Source organism: Zonotrichia leucophrys, chromosome 15, assembly GCF_028769735.1.
Source record: "Zonotrichia leucophrys gambelii isolate GWCS_2022_RI chromosome 15, RI_Zleu_2.0, whole genome shotgun sequence".
NCBI classification, from domain to species: Eukaryota; Metazoa; Chordata; class Aves; order Passeriformes; family Passerellidae; genus Zonotrichia; species Zonotrichia leucophrys.
The window spans coordinates 2,059,370-2,082,716 of record NC_088185.1 but is presented as its reverse complement, the minus strand read 5'-3'; the positions used below and the strand labels follow the sequence as shown (position 1 = coordinate 2,082,716).

At 43.8% G+C, this 23,347-nt stretch overlaps 1 protein-coding gene across 1 annotated transcript in view; it reads left to right on the top strand.

Annotated features, from left to right (window-relative positions):
• Positions 1-23,336, top strand: part of DNAH10 (dynein axonemal heavy chain 10) — a 53,027-nt gene extending 29,691 nt beyond the window's left edge. Inside the window, exons 47-77 of the mRNA XM_064727166.1 lie at positions 246-339; positions 1,383-1,550; positions 1,841-2,029; positions 3,132-3,303; positions 4,197-4,400; positions 5,117-5,197; positions 5,602-5,799; positions 6,398-6,559; positions 7,099-7,273; positions 8,313-8,494; positions 8,698-8,834; positions 9,698-9,915; positions 10,252-10,473; positions 11,010-11,157; positions 11,947-12,226; positions 12,576-12,805; positions 13,414-13,687; positions 14,313-14,417; positions 14,897-15,051; positions 15,802-15,956; positions 16,170-16,353; positions 16,905-17,105; positions 18,200-18,409; positions 18,787-18,882; positions 19,474-19,645; positions 20,055-20,186; positions 20,476-20,687; positions 20,761-20,928; positions 21,109-21,289; positions 22,496-22,641; positions 23,007-23,336. Coding sequence (XP_064583236.1) covers positions 246-339; positions 1,383-1,550; positions 1,841-2,029; positions 3,132-3,303; positions 4,197-4,400; positions 5,117-5,197; positions 5,602-5,799; positions 6,398-6,559; positions 7,099-7,273; positions 8,313-8,494; positions 8,698-8,834; positions 9,698-9,915; positions 10,252-10,473; positions 11,010-11,157; positions 11,947-12,226; positions 12,576-12,805; positions 13,414-13,687; positions 14,313-14,417; positions 14,897-15,051; positions 15,802-15,956; positions 16,170-16,353; positions 16,905-17,105; positions 18,200-18,409; positions 18,787-18,882; positions 19,474-19,645; positions 20,055-20,186; positions 20,476-20,687; positions 20,761-20,928; positions 21,109-21,289; positions 22,496-22,641; positions 23,007-23,153 — 5,398 coding nt within the window. The 3' untranslated portion in view covers positions 23,154-23,336. The remainder of the gene's footprint in view (positions 1-245; positions 340-1,382; positions 1,551-1,840; positions 2,030-3,131; positions 3,304-4,196; positions 4,401-5,116; positions 5,198-5,601; positions 5,800-6,397; positions 6,560-7,098; positions 7,274-8,312; positions 8,495-8,697; positions 8,835-9,697; positions 9,916-10,251; positions 10,474-11,009; positions 11,158-11,946; positions 12,227-12,575; positions 12,806-13,413; positions 13,688-14,312; positions 14,418-14,896; positions 15,052-15,801; positions 15,957-16,169; positions 16,354-16,904; positions 17,106-18,199; positions 18,410-18,786; positions 18,883-19,473; positions 19,646-20,054; positions 20,187-20,475; positions 20,688-20,760; positions 20,929-21,108; positions 21,290-22,495; positions 22,642-23,006) is intronic.
• Positions 23,337-23,347: the final 11 nt, after the last annotated feature.

Here is a 23,347-nt window from a genome sequence, read left to right as displayed (position 1 = left end):
CATTTGGTCACTTTTTGTTAAACCACAGTGAGAAATAGAACATCCTAAATTGTGACCTTAGTCTTGATGCCAAACACTGATGCATGAATCTCTCTTAAATAAGCTACCAGAGGTAAAAATGCAAAAGAACCAAATCATAAAGAGTAAAAAGGTCAGTTCAGAATTTGGTCCTTGTTATTAACCATATGGCCTTAGGAATCATGTCAGCTCATTTGGTGCAGTCTGATATTTTGATGTTATTTCAGGTTTCACACAGCGACCCAGATGGTGAGAGTTTGGAGAAATGAGTGCCTGAGGGTTTTCCATGACAGGCTGATTAATGAGGCAGACAAAGAATTGGTGAGTAATTTCTTTCAGTTTTTTAGTAGTCACTGACTATTATTATGGCAATTAATTTGCAACAGCAACACTACCAAGTGTTGGGCTCGGGTCTTGCTGTCTGACTGCAGATTTGTGTAAGCAATATGTTGCTCATTAATTTAAAACATGGCCCATGGAAGATTTTTTCCTAAAACAATGTGGGCAGACTAAGAAAGCAGATCTACTGAAGGAATGGAAAATATCACTTGGTTTGCCTGTCCAGGAAAATTGATTAGCAGAAGTGCAGGTGACAGAGTGTGAAAGAAGTACAGGAGAAAACTCAGGAAATCACTTCAAGTCAGTATTTTCCTTCAGGAAGGATTGTACCAGAATGTCACTGTACAATCAAGTAACTAAAAATTATAAAAGCCAAATTCTTACACAATGAACTTAGTTCTGGCTGTTGTGCAAATTGGAAAATACTTCAAATTATATCTTTAAACACAGAAGAGAACAATGTCAATTTTAAACCTCGAGATTTAGGAGAGAAATTGAGATAAAATCTACTCATCTATAAGCAACCTGCTTTGCTTTGGAAGTTGCTTAGATAAAAAGAGGTAGGCCAAGAAGACTTCAGATTTTTCTCGTTAAAACTTTCTCCTCTAAAATACAAAGATACATCTCCAGCTCCATTTTCCCAATGCAGAATATTGATGCAGACTTTGAAAATTTTGTGAGAGATCTTTCTGGTGAGACATCTATGAATGCTGAAAAGGGAAGTTTATTAATATACTGTTTACATCAATATATGAGAAGGTGTTTTATTTAACAGGCTTCTCCCTTTTTGTTTTGATGTCGTACAGTTGATTGGCTTGAACCATTCTTGAACTGCCTATTAGATAATTTTAATCAAACATAGAATACAGAAGGGGGCTGTAATCTTTGGATCTTCTAGTGACATAAGTATCACCTTGAAATAAATCAGTGTTTGAGCGAGAATCTGCATTATCACTTTCTAAGTATGGCTGGATTCACAGTGAGATGCTTTGTTGTGTTGCCTGACTCGTTTCATGTCCGTGAAGGTACAAGGCCATATAAGATCCTTGGTTGAGGAGCATTTCGCCGATCACTTGGAGCACGTCATGAGGGATCCCATTCTCTTTGGAGATTTCAGAACAGCACTGAATGAGGCAGAACCTCGTTTTTATGAAGACATCCAAGATTATGAATTAGCAAAAGCTCTCTTTAAGGTAAAGTGCATCAGCTGGGAACTGTGCCTGAGGAACGGGCAGGAGCCTGCCTCAAACTGCAGGAAATCTGTTCTCTTCTGTGTGCACACAGAACTTTATGTGCTTTAATGCCCATTTGGGGTTTGCAGTGATGAAAACTGAGGATCAGCTACAAAGTCAGCAGTGTTTTCCAATAGTTCATTTTCCCTGAGGAATGGGAAAGGAATAATGCTGCTGAATGAGCTATTTTCTTAATGTTATTAATTGTTTCATTGGTCTCCTAGTAACATTCTGTTCACCTTTCTCTGAAGGAAATTTTGGATGACTACAACGAGTACCATATTAAAATGAATCTGGTTCTTTTTGATGATGCTCTGGAGCATTTAATCCGTATCCATCGCATCATCCGCATGGACCGCGGGCACGCCCTGCTCATCGGGGTGGGAGGCTCAGGAAAGCAGTCCCTGACCAAACTGGCTGCTCACACTGCTGGATGTGAGGTTGGTGACCCTGGGTCTTGGCTGGGGAAAGAGACAAGGTAAAACTGGGATTAAACTGGGGATGGGAGGGAGTCAGTCAGTCAAGACAAGATCAGGCTGGCAGCTCTTCCCTGTGGAAAGAAACCTATGGAATATGAATCCCAATATAACCAGTTAGATGGTGCCTGGGCCAGTTCTGACCCTCGCTGCTGGGCCAAAGGTAGCACTGTGGTGTTTTACCCCAGAGATACCTTGGCTGCTGGAGATTGCAGCGGGGCAAATCCAGGCTGTCAGGACTGCGTTTACCTCAGGAGAGAGCTTCTGGCGATAGTGGAGAGAAAGGGAGTGGATTCTGCTAGAAGGTTGCCAGATGTTTATTCCGTGGGTACAGAGATGTCTGCACCAGGCCACTGCTGCTAACAGAATGGCCACATGGTCTCATTAACATTTTAAACTCAGGGCAGGGGAAGGGGAGGGGACAGGTGAGCCACCAACCAGGTGAAGGGGCAGGGTCTCAAGGGACGAGGGACACCTATCACACGACGCCTTGCTGGTATGTTAGCCTGATTGACAGGGCACACTCAGCGAGGGGCGAGGGGGAAGGGAGAAGGTAAAACAGGATATTGCAACACACCACAACAGAAACCCAGGTGAGGTGATTGCCAGGAAGTCCAAGGTGATGACTGTGTGTGACCTGGGCAGGAGGCTGTCAGTGCCTGAATCTGGGTTTTGGCACTGGGGAAGGAAAACAAGGATGGGTTTGGTGATGAGCAGTTAATTGTCCCTAACTACTGCTGTTGATGCTTAAATGTGTTACAGCAGCACTCCAGGGCTGCTTGATGAGCCCTGTTGTGATTGATACTGTATTATTTCAGAGGAAATGTTCCTCTCAGAGGCATTTTACTTAAAAAGGCTTGGAAGGAAAGAACAAAAAAGGAGCATGAACACAAAGCAATTTTGAAAATGCAATCCGCAGGGTTGTACAAATGCACAATTTTATTGATACTTAAACATTTACTGATGACTGGGGCCAAACCAACCCCCTTGAGTCTAAATGGAATTCAGAGTTGCCATCATGTCTTGGGTCCATCTGTGTCTTCTCAGTGTATGTTTTCATCCTTAGGTATTTGAGATCATCTTGAGCCGAGGATATGGACAAAATAATTTCCGAGAGGATTTGAAAATTTTGTATGAGAAGTTGGGTATCTACGACAAGTCAGTGGTGTTCTTGTTCACTGATGGCCATGTGGCAGAAGAGAGTTTCCTGGAGCTCATCAACAACATGCTGACTTCAGGTGCCACTGGCAGCCTCTCTGCTTGTACCCTTGATACAACTATGACTGGTCTACCCTGTGTCCTCTGCTGCTTTCGTTGGTTACACTTTTCAGTACTACCTGAAATGATCTTGGCCTTAACAATGGCTTTCTGGAATCTTCTTACAGTCATTTTTGTGTCTGGAGAGGTTATAGGGTTATAATATATATATATATATATATATATATACTCCTGCTGGTGATGATGCTGCAGGAGTCTCAGATTTCTTCCAAGACTGAGGGAAACTTCAGCTGCATTTGGACACAAACCCACCTGTTGTCCAATTGGCTTTTGAATATCATTCACCTGAACTGCAGCAACTGTTCATGAGTATATTCATGTATATATGTCCTGAAATGTAGTTTGGTATCTTCTAGCAAATGAAGCCGCTGGAAATGAGCAGCAGCTGGCACTGTGTGAGCACTCTCTCTATAGAAGTTCCTCCACAGTCTGATATGAGAACAGATGAGTTAATTGTATCCCTTGTCTTGTTCTAGTTTTCCCTGTCCCTGGTCTGTCATTAGGTTACTTATGCAGTATTTGCCACAAGACTGAGAGAACAAACACGTGAGCTGATGGTTCACAGACACGAACGAAGATTTTCTTTGCAAAGTCCTGTCACATTTTGTATATATTGCTGAAGCCCAAACAAAAATGAATTAATTACTCCTCTAAATCCCAAGTATGACCTGTTTTCCATGAGGGCTGTGGGGAGGAGGAGAAGCATAGAGAGATGAATTGGTTCATTCAAAACTACTCAGAATCATTTTTGCAGAACTAGATTAAAATTGGTTTCTCATCTGCCCTATTCCCAGCCATATGGTTTCCTCTTACTGGTGGTTCTCACTAGCATTCTTCTGTCCTTATGTTACAGGAATGGTGCCAGCCCTTTATGCAGACGATGAAAAAGACACCATCCTAACTCAGATTGGAGATGAAGCTGCTAAAGCTGGCATGGGCCCAGCTAAAGAGAGTATCTGGCAGTATTTTGTAAGCAAATGTGCAAGCAACCTTCACATTGTCCTGGGAATGTCCCCGGTTGGGGAGGACCTGAGAACGTGGTGCAGAAATTTCCCAGGTATCATCTGTACACACTGCTTAGTCCCTTCCCTGTGAAACACAGAGTTACAGGCAAGAGAAAAACCTCCTGTGGACACTGAGTCTGGCAGCTGAAACTAAGCAGAGCAGGTTTCATGAGTAAGGGCTTGCATTGCGTGTTTTTTTTCCAGTTAATTACCACATATCAGTGAACAATATTGATTAGCATTTATCACATCAGTTCATTTTCCACTTGAACAGCTAGAAATCAATTGGTCATCCTCACTGAACTGGAAATACACAGCCTTTGTCTGCAGCCTCTTTTCTGTAGCTTACAGCAGAAAGTGTGGTGTTAAACCATGAAACTAGGATGGTGGGAAGAGAAATCTTTTGTTCCAAAGCCTGGCAGATGCTGCAGGTGGCTGAAAGGAGTCCTGGGAAACAGGAGAGACTCGTGAAAGATGGGTCCAGGTGGGAATGCTAAACCAGGCCCTGCAGTACCTTATTGCAGCTCTGCTCTGTGTCCTGCAGAGCCTAAGGAATGGTACAGTGGGGTCAGCAGGACACAGGGGCAAAGCTCATCAGTTACTGTCAAAATCAAAGCCTGGACTTCGTAGTAAATTCTGTTACAAAGAAAGAGACAAGACTAATTTGCAAATTCTTGCTGTAAATAAAGTTAATTAGAGGATTGCCTATCTGATTAGGGCTTAGTTTTACAACGAAATTTTTCAAATAACACTGTCCTTTTATTTTAAGGTCTTGTCAACAACACTGGTATTGACTGGTTCTTGCCCTGGCCTGCCCAGGCCTTGTCTGCAGTTGCACAATCCTTCCTGGGTATGTAACATGTCAGTATTTCAACCCATTAACCCTTGCCATAGCCAAAGAAATATATTCTTTACTTTGCAATTATTGTTCTTTTCACAAGTTCATTTCCCATTGTGCCTGTTACCTTGAGTCTAAATGGGTAGTGCAAAAACCCAGTCAAAAAATGTCACTGCATTTAGAAATGTCACTGCATTAAGAAATGGTAGTTTCTTAATCAAATAGATTTTAAAAATTGATAACTTTCAATTTCCAACTCTGCAGACAATGTGGCTGACTACCAGGAGGTCCCCTTTGGCCTTGCTTTTTGCCCCAGCAAACAGACTTGTTTTGTGCCTGGCTTAGATGTACTTTTGGTCTATTCTGAAAAAAGCCACAAATTTTTGAAATTTCTTATTTCTTCTGCCCAATTTTAGCAAAAAACCCACGCATCCCACCAGAGAGCTTCCAGTCGGTGGTTGACCACATAGTCATGGTGCATGAATCTGTAGGGGATTTCAGCAAGAAATTTCTGGAGAAACTGAGACGTAGAAATCATGTCACACCAAAAAATTTTCTTGATTTTCTCAATACCTATGCAAAATTGCTGGATGAGAAAAATGAGTTCATTTTAGGTAAGGCTATGTAGATGTTTTCTCCTTTTTAATAAGTGATTTAACTATTGTAAAAGCAAAAGTTCTGGTGAGAATCCCACATATTACCCAGAATATGCCAAAACTCTGTTAGTACTATCTCAAATGCTGTGCTGGCACACAGCTGTGGGGCTGTGCTTTGACATTGACCCAAAATCCTGGCCACACATGCATGTTCAGACTCTGTCAAACAATGGGCTCTCCTCAGATCCTTTTGTGAATGAACATGAGCCAGAATCTCCAAACCAGACACTCCTCTGCCTGGGGAAGAGTCATGCTGAAATCCAATACCAGCATGGCCTTGCTCAGGGTTTGACTTTGTTCCTCAAGCAGCAATTCTTATTCATACTTCATGTGAAGAGGGTAAAACACAAACAGTGGAATGTGGCAAATATGTTGTGGCACGGGGCCACTATGTCAGCTCAAGTGACTTTGACATCATTTTGGCTGGCAGGCACAGGAAGAGAAAATCTCTCAGTGCACCTCTAAGGATATTTTCTCTTGGTGAGGTTGTCTGTTGCTGTGTGGTTGAGCACAGCCAATGAATCACTGACTTTTCTCCCTTTTCTTTCCTACCTAGAACAATGTAAACGGCTGGATGGGGGCTTGGTTAAGCTGAAGGAAGCTGCTGTACAGCTGGCTGAGCTGAACGTGAAACTTGCTGAGCAAAAGGTTATACTGACAGAAAAAACAGCTGCTTGTGAGGCTTTGTTAAGAGACATTAAATTAAACACAGAAATAGGTGGGTAGTTTACAACTAGTGAAGTGTCCCATAGGCTAAGCAGGGCTCACATCATCTGGGTTAGGCTGGGTTGGGAGACCCTTGAAGAGCTCCAGCTGCTTCTCAAGGTGTCCCTCTTGTTGTGTGTGCTGCTCCCAGGCCATGCAGAAGAGCAGGTCCCCTGCCTTGCCCAGATTGCATCCTTGCTCCACATCTGGCCCACAACACTTTACACAGTGTTTGCCTGCCCCTGTCTTCTCTCTCCAAGGTGTTGGGCATAATGTGGGAAAGGCAATAGCAAGAAAGGCAATTTCTGATTCAGGCATTTAGTATTAGGGGAAAATCAGAGGGAAACGTGGAGGAAAAGAGGTTCTGCATGCTGTTGTGTGGAACACTAACTGTTCCTAACCTGATGACATAGCTGGCAACACAAATGTTCTGACTTGATGGTAATTTCTGATTTTCAGCAAAGAGTAAATGTCTGTTAGTGTATTACTTACTATATGTTCTGTATACAAATTTGAATGATTCATTTATGGTCCTGCCTTTGCAATTACTAGCTGAGGAGAAGAAAAAAATGGGTGAAGAGAAAGCTATAGAGATACAGGAGCAGAATGCAATAATTGCTGTGGAGAAGGCAGAGGCTGAGGCAGCCCTGGATCAAATCAAGCCAATCATGGAAGCTGCCAAACGGGAGGTGGAGAAGCTTGACAAGGCTGAAGTTACTGAACTCAGGTGACTCATTTGTATGTACAGGAGCACAAACTCTTGGAAATACACTCTTGTTTGCTGGGTCTGAGCCTTAACCTCATCTTTCTCACCTGCCTGTGAAGGTCAGGACATCAGGTGCCTGGGTGCAGAGGTCACAACAGAATACCCTAATTCCTAGTCCATGCCTTTGCCTTAAGACACTTCTTCCAGGCCTTTGTTTGCTGTTTTACCCCATCATTCTCTGGCCTGTGTCTGATGCACCAGAACCTGCTCTGGTTTTTACCTGAATGCGCCTGAATACCTGAAAGAGAAAAAAAGTAATTAACTGAACCCAATGAAGAGACACTTTCACTTTATAAGAAAAACCAAGAGAAAAGCAGTTTCATTTCCATAGCAACCAAACTGACAAAGTAACAGCAAGAAGTCCTAAGAAAAAAACAAACCATTTAATACAAAAAATAAAAAAACAACTAACAAACTTAAGAACACACCACATCATCTGAACAATGGCAGTCTAAACCTGTTCATTCCTTCTCTTTTTTCCCTGTGTAAGTAGGAACACATAACAGTTATTTTTCAGGGATACTTTCGTAGCACAAAAATGTATTTCCCTGCCTAATTTACTCCTCCCTGTGTTTTGATAATACATCTTTTTTGTGAGGATTGATATAAAGGCACATCCAGTCTTTGGCTCTCCCTGAAATAGTTGTCCCCAGAATAGCAAAGGCTCTCCCTTCCCTGCCACACTTCAGTTTCCTTTCTCTCATAGATCTCTGGATTTTTCTCCAGCTGCTTCACTGCCCTAGGAAAGAATAGCGAGGATCAGTGTTTTGAGCTTTCCACTGCTAAAATCCTTTAGTATTTCATGGATCAAATTGGTTCTGAGTTTTTGATTAGTCAATAATTTATTGTCTGGCTTGGGTTATTTTTTTCAGTGTTGTGGCTTGTCTTATGTACAAGCTCCTGTATTGCAATGCCTCTCCTAACAGGCAGTACCCATGTCTGGCCTCATGTGCTTTGTCTCCTTTTTTCCCTTCCACTGTCTCTTTCACCTGTTTTCCAGGTCCTTTGCAACACCCCCGAAGCAGGTGCAGGTTGTTCTGGACTGTATTCTTATAATGAGAGGTTACAAAGAACAAAACTGGAAGAATGCCAAAGCCATGATGGCTGACACAAACTTCCTGAAACTTCTGTTGACAACAGACTTTAGGGAAATTCCATGGAGCAATGTGAAAGCTATGAGAGGTGAATTCCTGTTCTGGGTATTGCAGTGAATATAGGATCTTGTTAATGGGAACAGCCAACAGAGTCTCTTTAATATTCTGACAAATATTTCCTATTGTCTGTCACAGCATTGGCTGGTGCTGCTGATAGGAAAAGCTATTTCTTTGAGGGTTTGTTCACAGTTATTCAACTCACTTGCAATATTTTTGTGTTTGCCAATTTAGCTCTCTTAAAGAATCTTAATACTACCTGGGCTGAAATGGAAGTTATCAGCAGAGCAGGACTGGGAATGTTAAAGTTTGCTGAAGCAGTGGTGACCTACTGTGATGTAGTTAAAACAGTCAAGCCAAAGGAAGAAAAGGTAAAATGTGCTGGAATCAAACTCAGAGGAGGTCGAAACAAGATCCTGATGGAAAAGATAATACTTGACCATTTCATAGACTGCCCACGTTTCCTATTGAAGTGCTTAAAAAGTGGTGTTTAGGAGAGCTACTGTAGTGGCAGTGAGGCAGGTTGTCAGCCATAAATCACTGGATTTGTTGTGTCAGGATGCTGGGCTGTGGGTTGCCATCCATGCCAGTGCTTGAGGGATGAGGGAGGAACATGTTCAGTTGGAATTTTGTAATCTAATGTGCTTAGCAAAACACAGTTTAGAGCTGTTTACTAAAAACAAACTTTAAACCCATGGCATTTGGGCAGAACAGAGGTCAGTAGTACACTAAATCCATGTTCCTTAAGCACAGACCTTTGATTAGCTTTTTCTAGGATGACTGGAAGTTCAACTGTATTACCAAAGGAAATCTAATGTCCAACAGATGACACTGGAAAATTTTGTCAAGAAAAGGTTCTTTTATACAACTGACTACAGAGCAAGTATATTCACAGATGGTGTGTCTGACTATTTTTGGAGCCTTGATATTGTTATTATTAAGCAGAAAAACCTCCCCTTTTGTCAGGAGGTCCTGCTGACCTCCAGTGCTTTAATACTCCTTGTGGGTACAAAACTGGGAGATTTTCCTGCTTTGGAACTGCAGTGTCACACATGATGTGTGTTTGGGATGGGGAGAGGAGAGTGGCAGTGTCAGTTATTTTGGCTTACACTGTTTATTACCAGAACACTTTGAAAGATATAACACAACCAAAAGAAATGTAAGAACTTACTGCTTCTCTCTGAAATCCTCCTGTCCTCTGACACTCTTATGTTTCCTTCCAAATGTACTCTAGGTGGCCAGGCTGGAACGGAACTACGAGTTGAGTAAGCGGGAACTGGAAAGGATACAGGCAGAGCTGGCTGCCATTCAGGAGGAGCTTAAAGCTTTGGGGGAAAAATTAGACCAGACATTAAAAGAAAACCAAAAGTTACAAGAAGAAGCAGAGATAATGCAGAGAAGATTAGATGCTGCTGACAAGCTCATTGCTGGCTTGAAATCTGAGAATGAGAGGTAAATCTAGATCCAAAGAGGATCATTTTTGACATCAGAGGTTCATGTGTCAGGGATAAAATCTATCAGGTGGAGACATTTTTGAAAATTTTGCTTTCTATGCTGTTTGTTTCTGAGAAGGGCTATTATCTGTTCTGAACTAATATCCATTAGCTCTTGGAAAATAACTGAGATTAATGGATGAAAGTTCAGATCAACTCAGTGTCTGTGGCCCCCATAATAGCAAGAGAAAACTGATTCTAAATTTGGCTGCTCTCAACCTGTATCTAAGTAGCAGGAAATCCTGCACATAAACCTCATCTTCCTGGTACAGAATCTCCCATATAATTATTTCAGGTGGTCAGATGAATTCAAGGAATTAGAAGCAAAGAAAGCGAAGTTGCTTGGAGATTGTCTGCTTGCTGCTGCTTTTCTGTGCTATGTGGGAGCCTTCAGCTGGGAGTTCCGCCATGAAATGATCTATCAGGTGTGGCATGAAGATATTGTCTCACGAGAAATCCCTGTCAGCCATCCATTCAAGTTGGAGGCCCTCCTGACTGATGAGGTGGAGGTTAGCAGGTATGTCCAGTCAGGAGACCCAGGGACTGCTGGATGTGGCATTGAAAGTGGGAGTCTGGAGCTGAATCTGGAGCACAGAGTTGGCATTGTGGGTGGAGGTGCACAGCCACACCAGAGAGGGAATTTACTTTCATGTCCTGATTAACAGGGGCCGTTTATTGTAACAATCCCTTGTACTTAACACCCAGGAACATTCACTGAACTTAGACATGTGTAATACCATTTCTAGGAAGTTTATCAGGAGTTCTGTATAAAATATGTTTCCATAACCCAGCCAGTGTCTTTTCATTGACTTCAATGGGTTTGGCATTAAATGCAGCCCCAGGGAGCCCATGTACCAGCTACCACAGGATTGCCCACAGTCAGTGCTTTGACAGTGAGTCAGTCTGAGCTGTGCCACCGTCCCCAGAGCCACATGCACTGTGTCTGGCTGATTGTGTGCTCAGTGAGTTGCATCATTTTGCTGACAAATGAAATGTGCTGCTCTCCCATTGAGTTTTCATCCCTGGCTGGTCTTTGGTCCATTCTGTTCCCAGGTGGGTTTCTGAAGGATTGCCCCCAGATGAGCTGTCTGTCCAGAATGGAATCCTCACAACGTATTCCAGCCGCTTCCCGCTCTGCATTGACCCGCAGCAGCAGGCATTGCACTGGATTAAGAAGAAGGAAGAACAAAATAACCTGAGGGTAAAGATGGAAGATTGCTTTACCTCATTACTGATTGTGTTCAAAGCTGCATAAATATCTGTCACCTTGAATGGGGAACCAGTTATATAGCACAGAATTATTGAATGGTTTGGATTGGGAAGGACATTCTAGTTCCACCCCTGGCCATGGGCAGGGACACCTTCCACTATCCCAGGGTGCTCCAAACTTTCAATACTGCCAGGGACTGGGCAGCCACAGCTTCCCTGGAAACTTATGCCAGGGCCTCATCACCCTCACAGGGAAAGATTCCTTCCTAAATATGTAATTTAGCCTTGGCCTTTTTCAGTCTGAAGCCATTCCCCCTTGTCTCATTGCTAAATGTGCTTGTCCAAAGTGCCTCTCCATCTCTCTTGGAGCCCCTTTAGGTTTGGAAGGTGCTAAAAGTCTCCTTGGAGCCTCCTTTACTCCAGGATGAAGAACCCCAGCTCTCTCAGCCTGTCTGCACATGCAGAAAGAGTCTAACCAAAAGGCTGATGTAGATTGTGATTAATCTGAGCTCCAGGATGGAACTTCCATGTAGGAGACAATAAACACATTTAGAGGCACAGCTAGAACTTTAAAGGGTAATTTCCAAATGGAAATTATTCTCAGCTAATCAGAAAAAAAGCACCTTACTGCTCTGTGCAAGTGCACATTGATATCATCAGAGGAAAGACAAAAAACAGCAAGGAACAAACTTCATTAGTGTTGGCAGCTACTGCAAAATAATAATGTGCAGCAAATTGAATATCAGTTTTCCTTTCATGTTTTCCCATTGTTCTCTTGCAGATGGCTACCTTTAGTGACCCAGATTTCCTGAAACAACTAGAACAGGCCATAAAGTATGGAAGCCCTTTCCTGGTGCACAGTATTGATGAGTACATCGACCCTGTGATAGACAATGTCTTAGAGAAGAATGTCAAAGTTGCACAGGGGAGAGCATTCATTGTGCTGGGGGACAAGGAGGTTGACTATGACAGTAATTTTAAAATGTACCTGAACACCAAGTTAGCAAACCCAAAGTATTCTCCCTCTGTGTTTGGCAGAGCTATTGTTATCAATTATACAGGTAAGCTTAAGTGTGTATATAATAACAAAGTAGGGGTTGTGCTGTTGTGCAAATTTAGGGCCTGGGTCATTGTCTCAATGAAACTAAAAAATTCATACTCTCCCTTATACTCAGCATCTGATTTAATAGAAAGTCCTCACTTCTCTCTTCTAATCTGCAACTGAGCTAAAAATCTCTTCCTGTCCTGGTCAGGTGAGGATGCTTTGGCGGAATCAAGATGCACAGTCATTAACCAGATCAATCTGTTGCATTGTGTGGTCTTATGAGAGGCCTGAGATTAAATAAGTTGCACAAAAAGCTGTCCTGTGCTTACACAAGTCTGTGCTGTGTCCATGTGTTGTGCCTGCAGTCACCCTCAAGGGCCTAGAGGATCAGCTGCTCAGTGTCATTACGGGATTTGAAAGGAGGGAACTGGAGGAACAGAGAGAACGTCTCATCCAGGAGACAAGTCAAAACAAAAACCTGCTAAAAAATCTGGAAGACACTCTCCTTCATGGACTGTCAACTTCCACAGGAAACATGCTGGACAATGTGGAATTGGTGCAAACCTTGGAGGACACAAAATTCAAAGCTACTGAGGTACCAGCTCTGGGCTTTTTGGAGGGATATCTATGGACAGAACATTGTTGTTCCTTTTTCATTGTGCTTTCATTTTCCCCCTGAAGCTTGCAAATAGTTTGAAAGGAAATGGTGAGTTTTCTCATGAATGTGTTGCATCTTTCAGTATTGGGCCCTATTTTATTGATCAGAGAACCAAATCCTATCTTCAGGGAAGTCCTTAACAGGACCAAAGTAATGTTTGTTTACAGTTCTAAGACAAAAGAATCCATTCTTGGAGTTTTCAGGCCACAGCTGGACAAAGCCACACTGGACCTGATCTGATCTTGGTGTTATAACCAAGCTTTGGGCAGAAGTTGAACTAAAAATCCCCAGAGGGCCCTTGCCACACCATTTCCATGATTTTTTGTAAATCTTTGCTGTTCCTTTTCATAAATATACAGGGGGGGATTAATTTTATCTAACTTTTAATTTTTATAATTCATACAACTTCTTTTGAGTTACCTGCCCAGATTCCCTGTACAGTCACACAGAGAGGCAGGCACTGAGCAGCTCTGATTGCTGGGGTGGGATGGATGCACTGTGGATCAGCACAGCAGTCACAGGTGCACAAACCCCTGTCTGCCCAGGTGATTGAGAAGCTGAAGCTGGCTGAGACGACCGCAGCCGATATCGACCTTCTCCGAGATGGCTACAGACCAGCTGCCAAGAGAGGGGCCATTCTCTTCTCTGTGCTGGCTGAACTGGCCTTTGTCAACATCATGTACCAGTTCTCACTGGTCTCCTTCTTGGAGGTTTTTGGATTCTCTCTTCGGAAATCCATGCCCAGTCCTATTCTTCCTAAGAGGTTAAAAAACATCATGGATACACTGACTGTGAGCACCTACAACTATGGCTGCACAGGTTAGTGCTGTTTAACCAGGGCTGAGACTGTGTAGTGCAAATAAAGTGAAGCCCTGACTGCGTGTGAAAGAGACAAGGTATTGAGCAGGGAATTCAGTGACGTTCAGGTCTCCTGGTTCACACTTTCCTCCCTGCTATTTCTGTTAGAAGAACATTGCACCTTACCAATGAAACTCTCGCAAAAATATTTTTCTTAACACAGTTACAAATAGTAAAGGCAGCCATAGAGCTGCTCACAGGGTTCTATTGACTCTTAAAGCCTGACTCAAAGCCCCAACTTTGATGCCCTGATCACAGAATCATAGCATTGTTCAGGCTGGAGAAGACCTTTAGGAATATCAATTCCAGCTATCAAATGATCTTTGTGGGGTGACCAGATCATAGAATGACAGAATGGTTTGGGTTAAAAGGAACCTTAGGAATCATCTGGTTCCAGCTCCCTGCCATGGGCTGGGATGCCACTCACTAGATCAGGGTGCTGAGGGCCCCATCCAAAATGGCCTTGAGCACTTGCAGGGGTGGAGCATCCCATCAATCCCACAACAGATGAAGGATGTGGATTGAAAGATTGCTCCAGTTCCACAAGCTTTTGCAGCTGATTTTTGAAAATGTCCTTTCAACGTAGCCTTGTTCGAGAAGCACAAGTTGCTGTTCGCCTTTGACATGACTGTCAAGATAGAACAAGCTGAAGGCCGAGTTCCACAGGAAGAATTTGATTTCTTTTTGAAAGGTAAAGTGAATATTTACATGTAAGTAGGTAGCTCAACACAGCAATAGCTAAAAGATCTTTTGAAGAGAGATCTTTGACTAGAGATGATTTACTATGAGCCAGCACCTCAATATGGGGAGCTCTCCCACCGAGAGCTGTCCTGTGTGGGGTTACACAGACTGTGGTCCTGCTATTTCTATTTCATATTAGCTAATTGTTAGAATGTTATATGAGGAAAGGAATCTGCAGTTATTTTCTGACTATGTTGTAGTTATTTTCTGACTGTGCATACATAATTTTAGAAATGTTTGCAAGGATAAAACTCTGGCTTTTGCAAGCCCTCGTAAAATGCTATCTTTCCCTCAGCAGACCAGTCTAATCTCACAGTGCTTCCAGGAACAAATTTCCTCGGGGTTCCTGTGTGCAGGGGGGCTGTGTGAGGGGTCATGCACTGGAGGGTTTCTGACATGGACACTGATCTGCTCTCTGAACGTGCCTAGGCAATATTTCCCTGGAGAAGAGTGCCCGTAAGAAACCGTTTCCTTGGCTGCCAGATCAAGGCTGGGAAGACCTAATTCGCCTGTCTGAGCTACTTCCTGAGAAATTTGAATCTCTTCCAGATGATGTGGAAGACAACCAAGATGAATGGAAAAATGTACGTGCTTTTTGCAATGCTGTTTTCTCTCCTGGTTTTTATTCTGGTATTAAATGGTCAAGTGTGATGCAATGTGTCAGCAGTCCACATGTGAGTTGTCACTGTGGGCTCCTTCCCTCAAAGCCTTTCTTTGCTTCTTAACCTCAGTTAGTGATTGGCTTCTTTGTAGAAGAATTAAGGATTATATTATTTAAAAAACAAACCAAAATACTTTCCCTGTTATAATATAGAATTTTTATTTGTCATTCAAATGCCTTAGAGGAGTTATTTACCCTGTTATATTCGGTGGGAATTTTCTGTTCATTTCAGCAGTCAGCATTTCAGTGGTGTTTTTGTACTGCTAAATTGTGTTTTGCTCTTCTTGTGGCAGTGAATTCTATAGGCTATTGACAAACACAGATTTCTTTTGTTCCTCCTTTAGCTTCATTCCACGTCTTCTTGCTTAGTAAGAAGTTTTCCTGCAAGCAATCTGTTAATACCTTTTTGCTTTTGATACTATTTTCTATATCTTAAGAGAATTAGTTGACATAAACTGAAAGTACAAATGAGTTTCTAGACTTGAATACTTTATACTGAAAAAGTTGGATTTTTCACATTTACCTGAATTTTTAATATTTATTTGCAGCTGATTGACTTTCTTTGTTTTTGTTGTGTCTCTTAGCCCCTCATTCATCAAATTGATTTTCTCTTTCCTAGTAGTTTCCCTGACAGAGCTGCTGGGTTCATTTGTGTGCTGTCTTTCCTTGCCAGTGGTATGACACAGATGCTCTGGAGCAGATCCCATTGCCAATGCACTACCAGCGCAGTGTCACAGACTTCCAGAAGCTTCTCCTGCTGCGCTGCTTCCGGGTGGACCGGATGTACCGGGCGGTGATGGACTATGTGACCGTGACCATGGGCGAGACGTGAGTCCCTGTCCCCTCAGCCCCAGCACAGCGCTCACAGAGCTGCCAGCAGCTTGGGCAAGGCTCTGAATTTGCCTGAGGAGCAGAGCAGGGGCTGTGTGTGAGTGATTTCCACGTGCAGTCCGTGGTGAGCTGTGCCCTGGGTGTGCAAGGCTCTGTTCCCACGTGGAGCTGCTCTGCCATCACCCAAACCTTTGGGTTTTCCCTCTGCAGGTACGTGCAGCCCCCTGTGATCAGCTTTGATGCCATCCTGCAGCAGAGCACCCCTTTCATACCTGTGGTTTTCATCCTAAGCCCTGGCTCTGATCCTGTCAGTGACCTCATGAAACTGGCTGAGAGATCAGAATTTAAAGCAGATAGACTCAAATTCCTGGCCATGGGACAAGGCCAAGAAGAGGTAGCTTGGATGGGAGGGTGGGGATGTGCTGTGTGCAGTGAGTGTGAATTGCAAGCCACGCTCCTGATGCTCTGGGACTGATCAAACTTCCATAGGTCTGCTCCATTTTAAAAGGAGTTACTCATGGTTCTGACATAGATTTGTCAGTTTGGGAATAACATTTTACTGAACCTGAAAAGGGCCATTTGGCTGACTGGCTGCTGTTCTGGTTTGGGTGGGGGTAGATTCAGAATCAGATTTTCACTTGTTCAAAAGCAGAGATGAGAAGATGTTGCTGTGTATGGACATGAGGTGGTTGAAAGTTACAGCGTTTGCTACCAGAAAGTTTTGATACTTCTCCTGCCTTTCCCGTGACTTTCCTTTTTGTTATGGACACTAAGGCAGGATGTCTAGAGCTTAAGAGCTGACTGAATTTGCCATGATTTCAGTCAGTGGAAGAACTCCCACCAGACTCATTTAGACCCCACTTTCCTACCCACTGCACGAGCCCATCAGAGGCAGTTTGTTCTCAGGGTAAAGGGAGACTTACAGGTTGTTCTCCCTGTCCTCAGATCGCTCTGCAGCTGCTGGAGGAGTCAGTGGTTCATGGACATTGGCTCATGCTGCAGAACTGTCACCTTTTGGTGAAGTGGCTCGTCCATCTGGAAAAGGCTGTGGAGAAAATCACAAATCCTCACGACGACTTTCGCCTCTGGCTGACGACTGACCCAACTGAAGGCTTCCCCATTGGGATCCTGCAGAAAGCCTTAAAGGTGGGCAAGCCCCTGCCAGGAGGGCCTGTCCTGGCACTGGTGCTCAGCAGAACAGGCTGGCTCTGGGAGCAGCCTGACCTCAGTGCAGCACACTGGCCCAGGCTTATGAACTCAACTCTGTCTTTATTTAAGCCAAATCCTTTTTTCATCATCATCCTGTTTATTTTCCTGGCATGTTTCCTTTGGGTGAAAACTGTTCAGCAGTTATTTCAAAGCAGAGGTTTGTGAGGAAACCTGGAGATGTGGCAAATGGTCTTTAGATTTAAATGAGGAGTACTAGAGACAGAAAGAGCCCTGTCAGCCCTGATGCTGCAGGGCAGAGCCGGGGCAGTGTCAGGCTGGCAGTGCCAGTGGAGCAGATGTTGGAAGTGGATAATGGTTTCCAGCTGCTACTCCAGGCTGCAGTGTTTATCACTAAAGGCTGAGCTGATTATTTTGAAGGCGCAGGCCATGATTCTGCCCTAATGTTCTTTTCTGTGGCTGCTTTACTGCTGCTGTGGTGCCCTGTCCTGTAAACATTTATTTCATTTCACAGAGTTAAAGCAGTGGCTCAGTGGCAGCTCTGGGCTGTTCTCCCACTCCTCCTGCAGTGGGAAGGGAGCCTGAGTGGATCTTTAAGGCTGCAGAGCTGCACTTTTGGGTCTTGCCAGGAGCACTGAGAGCTGAGGTTTCAGAGCCCTTTGAAAGGCTGCCAGGAAGCTGCTCTGGCACTTTGATCAGCAGGAAAGCCACGTTGTTAAAGCATCTTACTGTGAGGATATAGGGCACATTAAAATGTGTAAAATACTGGTATTTCAGTAAATTAGATCTTCAAGTATGAGAAATATTAATGTCTTGCCAATAAGACTAATTCCAAAATAATATAGAGTTCTCTTTGCATAGGTGTGTTTACCTTGATAAACTTAAAAGGTCTGTTTCCTTTTAAGTTTCCTTCCTTAAGGAAGGAAAGAAGAAAAAATCCATATTTGACAGGCATTTGGAAAACAACTTAAAATGTCAAGCTTGCATTGTATAACTTACTTAATGTGATATATTTACAACTTATTTTCCTCTAGTTATCTGGAATTTGATGGCTTCCCTAATTATTTTGGTAGGTTGTTACAGAACCACCTAATGGTCTGAAACTGAATATGAGAGCCACCTACTTCAAAATTCCCCCTGAAGCCTTAGAGGAGTGCCCACATCCTGCCTTTAAATCCTTAGTCTACGTCCTGGCATTTTTCCATGCTGTGGTTCAGGAGAGAAGGAAGTTTGGGAAGGTTGGCTGGAACGTACCATATGATTTTAATGAATCTGATTTCCAGGTAAGAAAACAATTTCAATGGCTCTTATATTCTTGAGTAGCTCAGATTACTTTTGAAAACATAGAATTTATCCAGCTTTAACCTTTCTCACAATTAGATTTTGCTTAGTATTTTTTCTGCTTCTGAGGAGTCATGTAGACTCCTGATCTTCTATAATGTCAATTTAGGATGCTAAAAATTAGACTCCCAATCTTTCATGTTTTTATTGCCTCTCTCATGGGTTTCTTTTCGTAAGAGGATTTATACTTAGCTTTTTAATTATTTCAGAAAGAAATAATTGTTAGTTTTCAAACAAGAACTACATTAAATAAAACTTATAAATATGTATATCTGATTTATGAATCTTCTTATCTCATATGTTCCAACAAATTCACTAGGTGTGCATGGAAATCCTTAACACATACTTGACAAAAGCTTTTGAACAAAAGGATGATCAAATCCCTTGGAGCAGTCTCAAATATCTTATTGGGGAGGTGAGTGCTACAATGCCACAGCAATTCAGATTAATTAAGTTTCCTTTCTGCACGGGCTGCATCAAGTAAAGCTGGGAATCTTTCCTGGGCAGGTTTGAAACTCCAGTGTAGCCCTGAGCAAGGGCCTTAATCTCAGTCCCTGGAATTGGGGCCACTGTGTGCCCCTGCACAGCAGGCAGTGATGCTGCTTCCTGAATTCTGAGAGAGCCCTGGGGGCTGTGCTGGGAGAGCACAGGGCTGCTGGCACGTGGGGCAGCACTGCAGCTGCACAAAGCTGTGCCCAGAGCTGGCACTGCACTGGCAGCTGCTGCAACATGCAGGCCTGCAGGAAAATGTTACTTTGCTGGTACCTCAGGAAGGCCCCGGCACACAAACGGTCCAGATGGGTGATGAGGAGAGCCCAGAGCAGCTCTTTCCAGACCAGGATCAAATATTTCCTTCCTGTCCCCGTGAGAGGGGACTGGAGATGTCCTTGGGATCCATCACAGCCACTGCAAAAGCAAAGAGCATTTCTGACCTTTCAGTGCTTTTTTTAAGCTGTATTTTCTGCTCCAAAGGCGGTGCTGTAACCTTGGTGTCACTGATTCCCAGGTCATGTATGGTGGGCGTGCAATCGACAGCTTTGACCGGCGCATCCTGACTGTCTACATGGATGAGTACCTGGGCGATTTCCTGTTTGACACTTTCCAGGTCTTCCATTTTTATAAAAGCGACACAATCAATTATAAAATTCCAGAAGGGAAGGGAAAGGATGACTTTGTTGGTAAGAAATGCCTCTCCTGCCACATTAAAATAGTCTGCTTCCAGTGTACTTTGTCTCCATAGTATGCATCGCTGCTGGGTGTGAGAAGTTGAACAGAACACCAGGCACTGCTGGGGTAGGGAGTGCAGTGTTACAATCCACTGCTTTACAGGAGCAGAACTTTGGAATGGGAGCTTGTCACTGAGCTCCTCGGGTGTTTAAAAAACCCAAAAAATAAACCACAAAACCTCAGTAAAGCAGCATGTTAATTTTGTTAATGATATATAATATTTCTGTGGGGGAGTCTCTGTGTTTAGAAGTGTTTATTCTGTGCATTACCAGGTTTAGCATTTGATTTTTTATTCAAGCAGAGCGATAGCAAAATTGCTGTGGTGTTCTGGTCAGCAGAGCCTGTGTGGTTGTATTGCAGACGCCATAGAAGCTCTGCCCCTTTCCAACACCCCCGAGGTCCTGGGCCTTCACGCCAACGCCGAGATCGGGTATTACATGCAGGCCGTGCGGGACATGTGGGTCCACCTGCTCGAGCTGCAGCCCCAGACTGGTGAGGGCCCTGTCTGAGCTGGGTTTGGGAACAGGAAAGCTCCAGAGCTACGTGCTGAGCCCTGGGGACAGGGACAGCAGCCCCTGTGTGTGGGGAGTGATCCAGGGCTGTGTTTGGCCTCAGGGAGCAGCTCAACACCTGCCCAGAGGCACAGCTGGGACATGCAGGGCTGTGGGCAATGGTCAGGGCACAGGAGGGGGGAGATTGAGGCCAAAAGGTGACTCAGCTCTCAGTCTTCTCTCAGAAGATTCAGTACAGATTTAGTCTCATCAGAATGTTTTGGTTTCAGGTGAAACTGGTGGAGGAATTAGTCGAGATGAATATATTGCAAATGTTGCCAAGGATATAGAAAACAAATTACCTCAAGTATTTGATATTGACCAGATACGTAAAGGATTTGGAGTAAACATCGCCCCTACGACTGTGGTGCTGTTGCAGGAACTGGAACGTTTTAATAAACTCATCGTCCGGATGGGAAAGTCTTTGGCTGAGCTCCAGCGTGTGAGTAAAATCCCCAAAACTCCCTGGGACCAGCTGGGCTTTGCCTGCCCTCAGAACTCTCACCTTGTTGCAGGCCTTGGCTGGGGAAGTTGGCATGAGCAGTGAGCTGGATGACGTGGCTCAGGCTCTCTTCAATGGGCAGATTCCCAGGATCTGGCGGCGCCTGGCCCCCGACACCCTCAAAACACTTGGAAATTGGATCATTTTCTTTAGAGCTCGATATGACCAGTACACCAGCTGGGTAAGCAAGTGCCTCTGACAGCCTTTTCTTTTGTTACCTGCACAGTGTGCTGTGCAGGCTGGGGCAGAGGCCAGTGAACACTTCAGGTAAGTTCTGAACTAGTGCCAGCTCTGCATAGCTGCGGCTGCAGACTCAGCCCAGGTGAGTACCAGGTGTGCCCATCACTGTCTGTGCTTGCAGGTCAATGATGGTGAGCCTGAGGTGATGTGGCTGTCGGGCCTGCACATTCCTGAGTCCTACCTGACTGCTCTTGTTCAGGCCACCTGCAGGAAAAACAGGTGGCCCCTGGATCACTCCACCCTCTACACAGAGGTAACCAAGTACAGGAAACCAGAAGACATCACTGAAGGGGCTGCTCAGGGTAGGTGTTTTCTCAATTGCTTGGCAAAACCAGTTAAGTAGTTAATTGGTGAGAGATAGAAATTGCTTGGCACACTAAATTACTGAGGTTAAACCTCGGCAGGCATTTGCCTGGGTTTGCATTTCACAGTCCTCATGATTTCCAGCTGGGAGGTGTCTGGGTTCTGTCCCTGCAGAGCTCCTGTGTGCATGAAGCACACACACTGTTCCCACCCACAGGCAGGGACCTCTCCTTGCTTGCTCTCTATATATACATACATACACACACACACACACATATATATATATGTGTGTGTGTGTGTATCAATATTTATATATATAAATTTTAAAAAGTATATGTATATATATATATATATATATATATATATAAAGTCTAAATATATATGTGTATGAATTTTTATATATATGTGTGTATAAATATATATGTGTGTATGAATGTATATAAATATATATATATATGTATATATATTTTTATACATATATATATAAATACAAAAGTGTATCTATATATATGTATATATAAATACAAAAGTGTATCTATATATATGTATATAAAGACATACTGATTTTTTTATGCTTAGAACATTACCAGTTCCAGCAGGCTTGTAAAGATCTCTTTACATCACAAATAATATATTGAAATGTACTTAAGCAAAAAGCACCTAAAAATATGTATTATTTATTGTGTAAATATCTCTTTATGAGCTCTAATTCTAATAACTAAATATAACAAGCTGGGTACAGGGAACAACTAAGCAAGGCTCTGAGTACCAGTTCTGTTTGGGAACAGAGGAGGGGAAAAGTCTCATTTTTTAAAAATCTAAATGCTGTACTTGATATTTGTAGCAGAACAACTGTCCTGACCCTTCACCTGCTCTCAGGGACCCAATGATCAGGCCCAGGGGAGTCACAAAGCTCTCTGTGACTTGGGCAATTGGAGGGCAGCAAATCACATTTATTCCTGCTATTGTTTATCATGTGTAGTGCAACTGAGACAATTTAATTCGATTTCCTAATACAACTGGATGATAAAAACAAAGCTCTCAGAAAACCGCACCCTGTGCAGCTGCAGTTTGAAATGCAGTGTGTTTGTGATGATGACTGTGGTGCCCAGAGCAGGGACTGCAGGAACACTTACCTGCAGAGATCTCCTAGATCCTTTCTAGGAGCTCAGTCTACCCAAATGTTGCATTTTCTGCCTTCACAGGCTGCTATGTTTCTGGTCTGTTCCTGGAAGGAGCAGACTGGGACATAGAGCAGGGCTGCCTCACCCAGAGCAAGCCCCGTGTCCCGGTGGTGGAGCTGCCCATCCTCAAGATCATCCCCATCGAGGCACACAGACTCAGGCTGCAGGTCAGGCTCCTCAATTTCCTTCCTTCTGCTCTCACAGCTCCCCAGCTGGCAGGCCCTGCCCTCTCGGCCCAGAAACTGCATTTTATCATTACCACTCCCACCTGGTTTAACAGCTCTCCTTACACTACCCATCCCATTTTCTAAGGGAGTTGATGCATTTGTTGCCTCTTTTCCCTTCCTGCCCTCTTACACTCCCCCATCTCTTTCAATTATTTCCCATCCCCAGTAAATTACATAAAGGGACTTACATGTTCTGGTTATTGGCTATTTAAGACCTCTAACAAAGTGAATTTCTGAAGCCAGTCCTCTCTCCTGGAGGCCCTGGCTGTGTGCAGTTGCTCAGTGTGTGCTGCCTCCTCCTGCAGAACACGCTGCGCACCCCGGTGTACACGACCTCCCTGCGCCGCAACGCCATGGGCTACGGCCTGGTCTTTGAAGCTGACCTGTACACCACCAGGCACATCTCCTGGTGGGTGCTCCAGGGCGTGTGTCTCACCCTCAATGCTGAGTGACAGCCAAAAAGAGGCACCGTGTTCTTCCCCCAGAATGAAACCCTTCAGAGACGCAGGGAAAAAACCCTGAACCCAGGCAGAGATCTGGCACCATGGGTGGGGCTGTGCTCAGTTAGGCACACCTGACTTTAGTTAGTATTAGTTTGGTTGTATTATACTCCCAATAAATGTGTTTGAGGAATAGTGTTTTTTTT